Source organism: Rissa tridactyla, chromosome 8, assembly GCF_028500815.1.
Source record: "Rissa tridactyla isolate bRisTri1 chromosome 8, bRisTri1.patW.cur.20221130, whole genome shotgun sequence".
Classification (NCBI taxonomy): domain Eukaryota; kingdom Metazoa; phylum Chordata; class Aves; order Charadriiformes; family Laridae; genus Rissa; species Rissa tridactyla.
The window spans coordinates 45,334,208-45,346,560 of record NC_071473.1 but is presented as its reverse complement, the minus strand read 5'-3'; the positions used below and the strand labels follow the sequence as shown (position 1 = coordinate 45,346,560).

The window sequence follows — 12,353 nt, the reverse complement described above, 5'->3', positions numbered from 1 at the left end:
TCTGCCATGAGGAAAAAATAACTGCAGAGCCCCGGGTCAGCCCTGTGTGTGTGACTTTTGCAGGAAGCCCAAGAGCCCTCTCCAGATCTCTGCCCCCGTGGAGCAGGGAGCCCTGGGAGGGCTGGGATAGCACCAGTTTCTGGGGCAGAGACCGCAGGACCCAAACAAAACCACGATGGGAGAGTGTCGGCCACCGGCAGGGACCAGCCACGGGCTGCATCCCGCATGGGCTGCCTCTTGCCCCCCTGCCTGAGCCCTGCAGCCAGGCTGGGCGTCCTCCTCGGTGGCTGCCACCCCCTCCCTGGGACCAGGCACAGCTTTCGGGGGATGTCACCCCCTTGCCAGAGCTTTTCGCTAAGCTTTTCGCCCAGGGGCTTTCCTTGGCAGTGACGGAGCGGGCTGTCACCTCCTGGCAACCTCCCTGTCCGCATCCGCCTCCTGCCGAGGCCAAACCCTGCGGCGCTGAGCCCCTGCCAGGATGCTGCGGGCAAGGGGAGGATCCGGCCACCGGGACTGGTGCCCATGGGCAGAGCCCTGCAGGGTGATGTGGGCTCAGGTTTGAAACCCACTACGTCGTGCCTTCCTCGAGGAGCCGGTGTTAAACCACCACGTTTATAGGAGCATCTCCTGAAATGGTGGGACGATGCTAAAAACAGGTGAACCTCCTTGAAGGGGAGCCTGTGCCAGGCTGATGGAGATCTTTAGCTCATCGCCCCTGCGTGATGGTGATGCCAAGGTTCGTTGCCCAGAGGGGCTCAGTCCTGGGGAGCTCGTTAGAGGAGCTGGATCACTCCCCATCCTGCCCTTTCTCGGGGTCCTGCTCATCTGCCGGCTCATCCCGCAGGTGCTGGAGCATCCCTCGGTGTCCAGGCTTGTCCATCACCTGCCCTCCCTGGGAAGCCCGACCCACCGGCTCCCGCGGCTCGGCCCCATGTGGCACCAGCTTTAGCACATGCTGCCCAAGTTGCTGGTTCCTGGTGGCCCTGCACAGCTCCCCCCCTCCTCAGCAGCCCGGCCTCCCTGGCTTTGTGCAGCCATACCAAGGAGAACCTGTCCGGGCTGCTCTGTGTCCCAGGAGCTGGCTGATAATTAAACAAAACCAAAACAGCCTCGGCATGAAACTTGACCTTTACGGAGCTTGGGGGCGGGGGGAAGGGAAATTTGCATAATTTCTGGTGGTGGTTTATTTTTATGGGTTTTGTTTGTTTGGCAGGGAATCTCTGTGCCAGGGCAGTGGGGAGGTCCCCATGCTCGCGTGATGGGGCTGGGATGTGGGAGATGAAGTCCAGGCTGACCCTTCCCGTGGCGCATCGGTCCCTCTGTGCCCCACACTGCACCGTCCAGCGGGCGTCCTTCAGGATAACAGACGTGTTCCCCTCGGATGGAGGGATCTCAGCGCTGCAGGGATGCCACTGCCCGGGCTGTGCTGGCCCCGTCCCCGTCCCTGCGTGCGAGGGAGGTGGCTGCACCCAAGCCACCTGCATCCCAGCTCAGGGAGCTGATGCCCAACTATCAGCTCCCTCTGCTTTATAAAGAGCCCTGCAAAGCCGAGGTGCCCAAACTGCCCCCAGGAAGGGGCTTGGCTTGGCTTGTCCCCTTGGTCCCAGCTGCTGGGGGTCTGGTCCCTGCACCCAGCCCATCCCCGTCCCCTGCGGCGTCTCCTGCGCCTGCACCCAGCAAAGCCCGGCGGCGAATTAATCTTCACCTGGGTAGCCAGGATTGTTGCTGTGATAGTTATTACACCGTGTCCTGCCCGGCGCGACGTTAATGATTAACAGCTCAAGTTCAATGTCAGCTGCTGCTGCTCCTTTTTGAACAGCCCTTCCGTCACCTCCTGATATCCCGACAAATAACTGGGGCATGGAGCTGCTCAGAAAGCATCCTTGGGGCTGGGTGGGCATCCAGGGTTGTTTATTTCTGGGGCAGGGAGGAGGAAGAGGAGAAGAAGAGCCAGGGAGGAAGGCGGTGTGGAGGAAAGGGTGCATTGCCTCACGTCTTCCCTCGGGCCAGCCCGTGCCCTTCGAAGAGGATCCAGGAACCTGATCCAGGAACCTCCCGGCCAGGCTGTTAGGGCGGGCGGGGGGGAAATCCCCCACAATGGGCACTCCTCGGGCAGCCGATGCCGGATGAGTTTGTTTGGTTTTGCTTCTCGTTCCCTCCCTTCATCATCACAAACCCCAACAGCTGCACATTCCTCCTTCTGCTCGCGACACCCCTGTCCCCCACCAAAGCTAATTCCCAGGAGGGAGGGGGCAGCTCATTTCGTAAAGCCCTGACGCTGCTGATGCCCTGCCAGCACGCAGCCCTCTGCCACCCGGGGTTTTGCCCCTTGTGCCCCAAGGCAGGTGATGCCGGTGACGAATAAGCCCTTCAAAGTGCTGTGACTTTGGCCTGTGCGTGCCACCCATCATGGCAGGGCAAGGGGTGCAGAACCACCCCATGAAGATGCTGGGGGGTGGCGGGGGGGGTGGTGGGGGGGGGGGGGATGGTGCGCGATGTGAAAGGCAGCTCTTCAGGTATCTGCCTTCCCCATATGGCTCCAGCCCCCCCCCCCCCCATTTTCCCCACCCTGTGCCCACGGGGATGCTGCCCCATAGGGGGCTGCCGGCGGGGGGGGGGGGAGGGGGGAGGTCCAGATCCAGCCCACCCAGCCCAGTGTGCAGCCCACGCACCGGCCCCCTCCTTATTGCTCAGCCTCGAGCCATCCCGCTCCCCAAAGCAGGGGGAAATTCCCCGTGCGGGCTCCCGAAGTGGCTGTTTCCCACGGGGAGAAGGTCCAAGGCTGTTGCAAGAGGGGGAAATACAGCGACATCGGGCAGGTTCCCGTCACATCGGGATGAGTGGCCCCAGCAGACAGGATGAGGTGGGAGATGCCACGCTGTTCCCGGGGGCTCCAGGCAGGTGGAGGGGGTCTGGTGCACCCCTGTTTCCCTGCACAGAGCAAACCCCGGAGCTTGGGGACCGTTTGCTGAGCCTGGCCCTGATGGTGACCCCAGCTCTGCTGCCCAGCGTCCCCCCAGCACGACCAGGTCTCTCCCCCTGCCATCCTCATCAGATCCCCAGCCAGGAGAGGGGCAAACCCCCCCCCAGGAGAAGAGCAAAGTCCGCTCCCACTGGCTCTGCCCATCCCAGGGGTTTTTGCCTAGCCCCAGCATGGGCTGGTCGGCACCCACATGGGGGTGATTGCCCATGGGGGGGTGGCACAAGCCATGGCCAGGGGGCACTGAGGGGTGGGTGGCCGGAGAGAGCAGTGACCCGGGCTCAGGCAGGTGGCACTGCCCACAGTCCCTGCCAGGGAGACTTTACCCTCCTGGTCTCCCCCACCCTGTGTCACGGGTGGAAAAGAGGAACCCTGGCGCACACACCCCATCAGCTGCTGGGGCACCTCGAGCCCAAGAACGCCTTCCCCGGGGGCAATAAGGAAGTTTCTGTTGGCTACCATGTGCCCCCGGGGACTTTTTGGCCTCATGCTCTGATGGCACAACTGTCAGTTTTTGGGGTGCTACCAGGGGGAATCAGGCAAGTCTAAGGGTTACAAGGTGCAGAGGCGCCTGGTGGCACCTACTTGGGCTTTAGTGGGGATGGGTGGTGAGCTGGGTTGTGTCCCGGGGCTAGTGGGGGACCAGCTGGGATGGGGGCTCCTCCAGGGAGCCCAAAAGCTCCAGCAGTGCCCAGGCAGTGGGGAGGGGAGGGCAGGGGCACAGCGGGAGCAGCGAGGAGGCTGCACCAGCCTGGCTTACCCTCCCCCTGCCCCCCCAGCCCCATCCCACTGCTGCCCTTCAGCTGCCAGGGGAGCCAAGAGCCGGGAAGGACGATGGGGAGAAATCGAATCCGGGAGGAGGAACTGGTCCTTCGAGTTTCCCCAGCAGGCAGAAGGGAGGGACCAAGCCGATGGTTGCAGAGTCATTGCCAAAACTCGGGCGCCACAGAAATTGCCTGCCCTGTCCCTGAGAAACCCCGCAGCAGGGAAGAGGTGTGAAGCCAGGAGCCTTCATCCCGTGGGGATGATGGCAAAAGGAGCCGGCTTTGCAAAGCAGCACCGAAAGGAGGGAGCAGAGGGGGACACGGACAGGCCAGGCGTGCCCAGCAGTGGCCAGCTTGGTGCCAACGGGGAGTTCTCAGTGCCATTTGGCACCGGCACAGCTCCCGGGCACCACGACACCTCCGGAAAGGGCTTTGGGCAGCACCAGGGTCTAGGCGGTTCCCAAGCGCTCCAAGAGGTAAAAGAGAAATAAAATCCCTGACGTCACCCATGAGGTCACCAGTTTATGGTGGAACCAGGACATTCACCCCTCTAGTGAGGAGAAGGAGGAGGAGGAGGAAGAAGGGGCCGTTTCCTGGCAGCGTCCCCCACGCCTCGCCATGGGGCAGGGCCAGAGCCCACATCCCGGGGGCTGAGTCACCCAGGATGGGCAGCAGGTCCCTGCACCCATCCCACTGCCACCTGGCTGCCTCTGCCACCGCGCTGGGTGCTGCCTGGTGCCGGCGGGATGCCGGACGCCGAGGGGCCGCGGTGGTGCCCCGGTGCAGCCCCGTACCGGGTGCAGGAGCTGATAAAGGGGAGCTGCGGTGGGGACGGAGCAAGGCGGCACGCAGGGAGGCTGTTTGCCCACTGGCCTCCTGCCCCACTGCTAATCGCCCCGTCTTTCACCGCCGCTGCCACCGCCCCACAGCCCTCGTGTGCTGCCCCACAAACAGGGAGGTGGGGAGCCTCATGCTAAAAATGGGCTGAAGCAGCCCTGGAGAACACACACACACACCCTTCCCAAAACCACCCGCCTTGGCCTCGCTTTTGAAATGGGGAGACTGAGGCACGGCTAGTGGATGCTCAAGGTGGGCTGGTGCCAAAGGCAGGGAGGGAGCGATGCTGGGGAAAGAGGGTGGCTGGAAACCCTCCCCCTCCCAGCCCACCCATGGCCCCCCACCATCCTCACGCACACAGGGACCGTGGGTGCATGACACGGGTGATGGGGATGCTCAGAGATGGGGATGGCAGGACCCCCACCCCACCCCAAACACCCCATTTGGGGTTCCAGGGGCTGATAGGGACATGGATACAACCACCCCCCAGAGCCAGCCCTGCCCTTCAAGCCAAGCTGTTGCCGAGTCCGGGGCGAAGCGGTGTTGCTGAGTGAGCGGCGGTTGCTGCGGAGGGCAGGGCAGGTTTCGCCAGGCTAATGGTAGCCCCCGCCGCTCCCCGGCTGTTATGCAAACACTGGGCTGCTTGTTTCCAAGCTCAGCCGAGCAGGTGAGGAGCCGCAGAGGAGGGAGGGAGGGCAGGCAGGCAAGCTGCAGGCAGGCTGCAGGCAGGGCTGCGCTGCCTCCATGGGGCTCATGGGGCAGGGGGCAAGGCAAGGCAGCCCCCCACCCTGCTGCGCTCCCCCTCCCCGGCGGAAGGCTATTGAAGGTAGCACTGAGCGCGATTCCAGAAAATAATTAGTATCCAAGGTGAAAAATTTATTTGTTTTTCTTTACAGCACGGAGAGGGGCTCAGCCAAGAAATGGCAGGGGGTGGGGGGCAACCCTGGCCACCGCAGGGCCAGGGACTGACAGGGCTGTGCTTCATGCCAGGGCAGAGACCAGCCAGCGCCTCTTAGGGGACAACACGGTGACACGGTCAGGGCCGGCAGAAAATGAGTTGAGGGGGTAGATACATCCCCGTTTGAGGACGTAGTTACCACCTACAACGCCTTAGCTGGGCACCAGCCCCAGTTCACTGGAGTGATGCTGGGGGAGGCGGGGTGGGGGGACACGGGCCAGCCCCAGTGCCAGCCCCCGGCCCTGCCAGCCCCCGCAGAGGGACACCATGGGCACAGCGTGGGAGAAACACAGCAGCCTGCAAGGGTTTATCAAGGCATCGCTGTGCCGCTGCCGGATCAGCAGCCCTGATCGGCCCCTGTGCCGCTTTATCTCCTGCTGGCATCAGCCAAACAGGCCAAGCAGCTTCCCCCCGACCCCGCTTCTAAAAAAAAAAAGCCCCCAAATCTCTATGTACAGACTGAGTATGTCATATTGGTACAAAAATATACACACAAACTCTACGGATCCCAGCTCAGTAGATCAAAACACAGCTATAAATCACAGTGCGCAGGACAGCGTCAGGCCCAGGGAACGATGGTGTCGTGTCCCCCCACCACCCCCGAAGAACGCGGCACGCCAGGGGCGCACCCCGGCAAGGTGAGGGGGGAAGATCATCCTCTTGCCTCGCGGGGTCATTTCTGATCCAAATAGCAATACAGGTACATGGAAACCACCATGGCCGCGACCTGGGGGTGGCAAGAGGCAAGTCAGCCCCCCCCTAAGCATTCCCCCCCAGCACAGGTTTGGGTCACAGCCCATAGCATCCATCCCCAGCGCACACAAGGAGGAAGAGCTGTGTGTGCCCAGGGAAGAAGGCTCAGTAGCCACATCTAGGGCAGCTGGTGGTCCGTGGCGCTGTACCAGCCCCCTGCAGCCCCTCGGCCACCCAGGCTGGTCCCAGCCCCGCCGCTCGCCTCCAGGTACAAGAGGAGGCAGCAGAGCTATGCTGAGGCACTCACCTCCAAGGCAGCGATGCCGGCTGCCACGCCACCCACCACACCTGCGTTAGTCTTGATTTCTGTCAAGATCTGACGGAAACAACCCTGTAGGAGGCAACCACGCGGGTGAGGATGAGCAAGGGGTAGCAATTCCCTAACCACCGGGGGGCTCAGCATCCCTGGAAAGGGGTTCTCCAGCCCAGAGCTACACAGCCATGGAGAAGGTCTGGAGGCTTCAGGGGGCAACTCAGCCACTTCTCAGGCCAAAACACAGAATCGGGGGGTGGGGGGGGGGAGAGGAGGGGGAAGAGGCAGGGAAATAGCCCAAAAAGACGAAGTGGTGCCTGGGTTCATGCTCAGCTCCAGTCATGGACCCTTCTGCACAGCTCACTTTAGGACCAGAGCAATGGCAGCAGCTTTGCTTGTCTCCACAAGCCAAGGCCACCACAGGACTTAAAGCCCATGGGACTGCTACATCCAGAGCTGGGGCTGGAGCTACAGGACAGGTCTCCCTCCTCGTGCCAGGGCACACCCCAAGCCAGGCTCTGTCAGAAGGCTGGTGCGTCCGTACCGTGACATTGGTTTTTGCGGCAAGCATGTCATCGCAGGGCTGCTTGAAATCACAGCAGGCATCCGGGTAGACTTTGTGATCCTCATACCAGGTTGAGTTGGTGAAGTCTGTGTAGTTATTCAGGCCACAGCATTTGATCTAAGAGGGAGAGAGAGGAAAGGATGGGGAGATCATCCTGCAGGACTTCCTCCTGGATCAGACACGGACCCTGCTGTCCCATGGAGGGAGCACCCAGCTCAACCTAGCTCTAGAGGAAGTGCTCAAGGGCCTTCTTGGGACCAGTGTTTTGCCCCAGACTCCAGCATGTACAGCTCTCACCCCAGCAATGGGACCACTAGGTCCTAAGTAAGTAGGTCCCAGGCACCTGGGAAGCTGATGGGGTGGTGACAACTCAGCACATCCAGGATTGCAGTGGTGTCCCCATTCCCATCCCAGTGGCCCACCCAGGTGTGCACCACCAAGCCTGTGCTGGGAGCATCCTGACACATAGATGGGGGCCCCAGGGCTCAATGCACCTCCTTCATGGTGGCATTCCAGACGTGCGTGAAGCTGTCATCTGTCCCATACTTCTCCTTCAGGAGAGGCGTCACCACGGCTGACAGCAGCGTCTCTGCCTGGAAGAAGGGGTAGAGAAACACCATCAGAGAAGGCCCTGGGGAGCACCACAGAGCCAGAAGTCCCCATACTGGTCTCAGCCTATAGAGAGGAGACCAATCAGACCCAGCATGGCCAGGAGCACGTCACACCATGTCCCTTTGGCCCAAGGACAGCTTGGCCTCTTCCCCACTAACCAGTGCTTTACGGCACCGAGGCACTTATGACCAGTGAATCATCTGATAAGCAGCGTAACTGAGGGAGCCAGGAATGACGTTTGCCCTGTGGTTGACTTCTCCAGTGCCTAATGAGGCAAAGTGACCTTTCTCTCCAGGTGGTTTCTCAGGTGCCTAATAAGGGGTTGAGTGTGCTCAGCATGAAGCATTAGGGACTTCCTCTCCCATGTGGTTCCTACCATGAGAGGTGGAGAGGTGTCGAGCCTAGGCTGGCACTGGACGAAGAGGTTTGAAAGAAAGAAGCAGGCAAAACTCACACCAAACCCTCATTTCTTTAGGGCAATGGGAATCCCTGTTCCCACCACCCTCACCCCAGCCAGGGCACCCAAGCCTGCCCACATAGCTGGTGCCAGCAGAGACCAGCATCCCTTCCTCCTGCAGCAGTGCCCACCTCTCAGCTTCCCCACCCATGGGCAGCACCGCCAGCCACCCAAAGTCTCGTGTTTTCCCAAGGGGTAGGCCAGGTCCCAGATTAGCCCAACCCAAGAGTCAGATATGCCACTCACAAGACCTGTGTAGACCAGAGCCACCACGGCAGCAGCAATTTCAGCTATGAAGATGATCAGCACCACCGAGAAGAACTAGGACACGGCAAAGGCAGGGAGGTCAAAACACCAGCCAGAGTCCACAGGACCCCTCAGGAACCCATCTGCTTCCCAAGGGCCAGCAGGGCCCTCCCTCAGGGCTCAAGCCCTGTCTCACTGCTTTCAGCTCTGCTCCAAGGCAGAAGCAGTCCAACCTTGGGGTTCTCCCACCCTCTGTCTGAATGGGGCTGACCTCTCCAGACGTGGTCCAAGAGAGACCTCTGCTCAGCACCAGTTTCTGCTTCCCTTCACCCTTGCTCAGGGCAGACGTTGGGTCCAGCATGGCCTTTCCAAGGTCCACCCAACGTTCCACCACATGGGAACATCCAAGGAGGACACCTCCACAGAGAAATCTATCCCTCAGACCTCCCTCACCAGAAACCCAGTTCAAATGAGGCTTGATAAGGAGACGTCAGGTCCATACCATCATCAGGAGACACTTGCTGTCCTTCTGGGCACCATAGCACCCGAGGAAGCCGATCACCAGCAGGATGGCACCAATGACAATGAGGAAGTAGCCCACATACACAACCTGAACGACGGTAGAGGAGAGTCCTCCAAATATGTCCACAAATGACTGGTCATCCACTGCGACCCAGATGCCAACTCCCAGGAGGGTCCCGCCACTGAGCTGGGAGGAGAGATAAAAGTCAGCTCCTGAGCAGGAAGAGATCTGGGATTCGGGGAAGGTCCTGGCACAGGTATTTCTTCCCTATGCAAGTTTTCACCGTACCGAAGCAAGACTTTGTGACCACTGAGGGCAGCTCAGGGTGTTGCCACCGCAGGCTTGGGGTAGACAGTTGGGTCACTACCCCAAAACACACCCCACCGCCAGCATATCCCTGGCTGCAGCATCACAGCTGCTCCCTTTCCACGGCCCAAGGAGTTTCAGCGCCAGCAGCAAGCCAGGAAGCCCACCACACCCCCTTTCAGGTGGCCCCATTGCTCCCTCAGAGCCAAGGTTGTTCTCAGGAGCTCCACTACCCTTTGCCCTGGGCGGGAGAAGAGGCTGCGTGTGCTCTGGAGATCACCAACAGGCAAGACCACAGGTTGCTGCCACGCACACAGGTTGCTCCCCTACAGAGATGGGGCCTCCCCAGAAAGCCCCCCTGCACTGGGGCACCCAGCACCCCCCACCAGAGCTTCAGCACAGGGAAGGACACGGGTGGCTGACGCAACAGCCACTGCCCCCAGAGCCCAGCACATTCCCCTGGGCTTTGGGCAGAGCTGGAGAGCGAGAGACCTCTGCAAGCCCAGGGGTTAAGTCCTCAGCTTGGGGCCAGTGACCAGATCTCGCACCCCACCAGGTCCCAGGAGCACGAGTCACCCGCCAACACCCAACTGCCCACATCACCCTCTCCGTCCCCTGCAGAAGGGAGTGTGGAGGGGCAGGAGAGCCCACACAGGCAGGCTTCACCCCACCTCCCCCCCCCAGGCCCACCTCAGGGTGCTCCCCAGGAGCTGCTCCCGCAGACCCCAGCCCCTCATCCCGGTTTCCTGGGGCAGCCAGGGAGGCTGCCAAGCTCCCCGCCCCCAGGCAGAGACAACCCCCGGGGCACACTTACAAATATGGCCAGGTTGAAGAGGATCATCATGACCTTGATAAAGGTGAAGCACCCCATCTTTGCGCCTGGGGAGAGCCGAGAGAGGTTATCAGGGGGAGTCCCAACCCCGGTACAGCCGCTGCCCCCCTGCGATCGGGGCTTAGCGCCCCCCCCCCCCAGCGGAGCCTGGGGGCTCCCCATGGGCGGGGGGTGGGGAACCCAGGGGGGTCCACTCCCCGAAACAGCCGAGCCCAGCCTACCTGAGTGGAGAGCAGGTCCCAAAACCCCGACCTAACCCGCCCCGACGGCACTGCCGCCTCCACCCCGCCGCCACCGCCCTTTAAGCGGGCGCGGCCCCGGGGCCGCCCCCGCCGCCGCAGCACCCCCCCCCCCCGCGGTCCGGCCCGGCCCGGCCCCCGCCGGGGCCACCCCCTGGGGATGGCGAAGCCACGCGTGTCCCCGGGTGCCTGGTGGCTTGCTGCCCTCTGCCGCCGGAGCCGCCCGCCCCGGGGAAGGCGGGTAGCTCGCCCGGCTGCTGCCCGCGCCCATCGCCGCGGCCTCTTGGCGTGTGGTGGGGGATGCGATGTCCCCGTTCCACCGCTGCTGTGAGCTGACAGCCCTTGAGGAGCCCACATGCGTATGTCCCCACCCGTCCCCAGCTGGGACCTCCAGGATGGAGGCGTTGGAGGGCCAGGGTGTCTGTCCTGGGGGGCTTCACCCCGTGGCAGATGCAGCAGCTGTCACAGGGGTCCCACCCCGCTGCTGCCCTCCTCCAGCAGTGCTGGGTGCCGTGCTTGGGGTTTTCCAGCTATGGACAGCCCCATGGGTCACAACCCTGCGCTGCCACCCACTCCCGGCATGACCATGGTTGAGTCACCCCAACTTCCCGGGCTGATGCTGCGGCTGCACTGCTGGACCCACCGCTCGGGACTGTCGGGCAGGGGTCTCTCCAAACCCCAAATCTCCCACCTCCTGGGCCAAAACAGAAGCAGACAGAGGAGGGCATGGCAATGGGGCAAAATGCGAGGCAATTTGCAGAGGAAAAGCCAAAGCTGCAGGGGCTGCCCCTAACCGTTGCGCAGGGAGGCAGATTTTCACTGGCGGCGACACAGCAGGGTAACGGCAGGAGGGGACGGTGACAGCTAAAACAGATGCCAGCGCTGGAGCAGGTCAGCAGAGACCTGGCATTGCCTAGGGGCTGCCAAAAGTGATTTTCTTTGGAAAGATGCTTTGAAACAAGGCTGGTTCCCCCGGAGTTGGGGAGCCAAAGAGAGCCTGGTGGAGGGATGCTACGTCCCCAGGCCTGACCATGGGGGTGGTCCTTGCCCATGCAGCGCACCTTTGGGGCAGGGGCTTGGTCCCCTCCCCAGGACGCACAGTGTGTCCTTTTAGCTTGTCATCAAACCCAGGAGAGATGCAGGAGGCCGGGGAGCCCTTGTCCCGCGACAGCAGACAGCAAACGCAGGCTCTGGGTGCTTGTCACGCTCTGAGCCGTGCCGGGATTCCCCATCCGCCATCCCAAATCCCCACAGCAAATTCCCTGCCTGGCCATAATGATACACTTCAGCAGGATGAAGTCAGCGCCGCTGGGCTCCAGCCAAAGCCCAGTGGCATTTGGGGGAAGCCTTCAACCCTGCCCGGCACCCTGGCTACCTGGCTATTAATGCAACCTGCGCTGGAGCCTGGGGGGTATTTTAACCCTTTCCCCCTCACTGCCTGCAGCCTCATCCCTTCCCTGCAGCAGCTGCTTGTCCAGCGGAGTGACACCAACAGTGAGGGACTGAGCCTTCATCCCTCTCCCAAAGGGGGACCGCTACCCCCTAAATGCAGATGAAGACCCCCCATCATATTGACCCTCTCCCAAAAGTTGCCCCAACCCAGCCTGACCCTATTCACTGCACGCAACCCCTCCACCCTGAAAATAGTTTTGGCGAATACGTAAATACTCGCTCTCATTCCCAATCGTTCCCAGCCACTGGGAAAACCAAAGGGTGAGCCATGGCATGCTCCACTGACCTCCCCAGCACCCGGTGCCGCAGCCTGGGGTTTGGCTGCTCCCCAGCATCGCCCATCCGAGCCCCATTAGGGAGCCGGGGCTGGATTTTCTGGCTCTCCAGGAAGCCCTGGCCTGACCGCAGCAGGACGAGCCTGGTGACATTCCCGTGATCCTCCTGCTCGACAGGGCCCCACCACCTCCCCACTGTCCCCATCCCCACACGCAGCCTGGTTGGACCCCGAGCATCCCCTTCCCTGGAGCGCAGGGATGCCTCTCACCGGGATGTGGGTACCATGGCTCCACCTCCCCA

The 12,353-nt window shown here is 62.0% G+C and overlaps 1 protein-coding gene across 1 annotated transcript; it reads right to left on the bottom strand.

The window, feature by feature from the left end:
* Positions 1–5,427: 5,427 nt before the first annotated feature.
* TSPAN1 (tetraspanin 1) lies at positions 5,428–10,353 on the bottom strand. Its single transcript, XM_054212202.1, has 8 exons — positions 10,308–10,353; positions 10,069–10,133; positions 8,928–9,134; positions 8,426–8,500; positions 7,605–7,703; positions 7,090–7,227; positions 6,540–6,623; positions 5,428–6,266 (listed from the first exon to the last, which is right to left on the bottom strand). The coding sequence occupies exons 2-8, from the start codon at positions 10,123–10,125 to the stop codon at positions 6,213–6,215; spliced, it is 714 nt and encodes a 237-aa protein (XP_054068177.1). The 5' UTR covers positions 10,126–10,133; positions 10,308–10,353; the 3' UTR covers positions 5,428–6,212.
* Between the last annotated feature and the right edge of the window lie 2,000 nt (positions 10,354–12,353).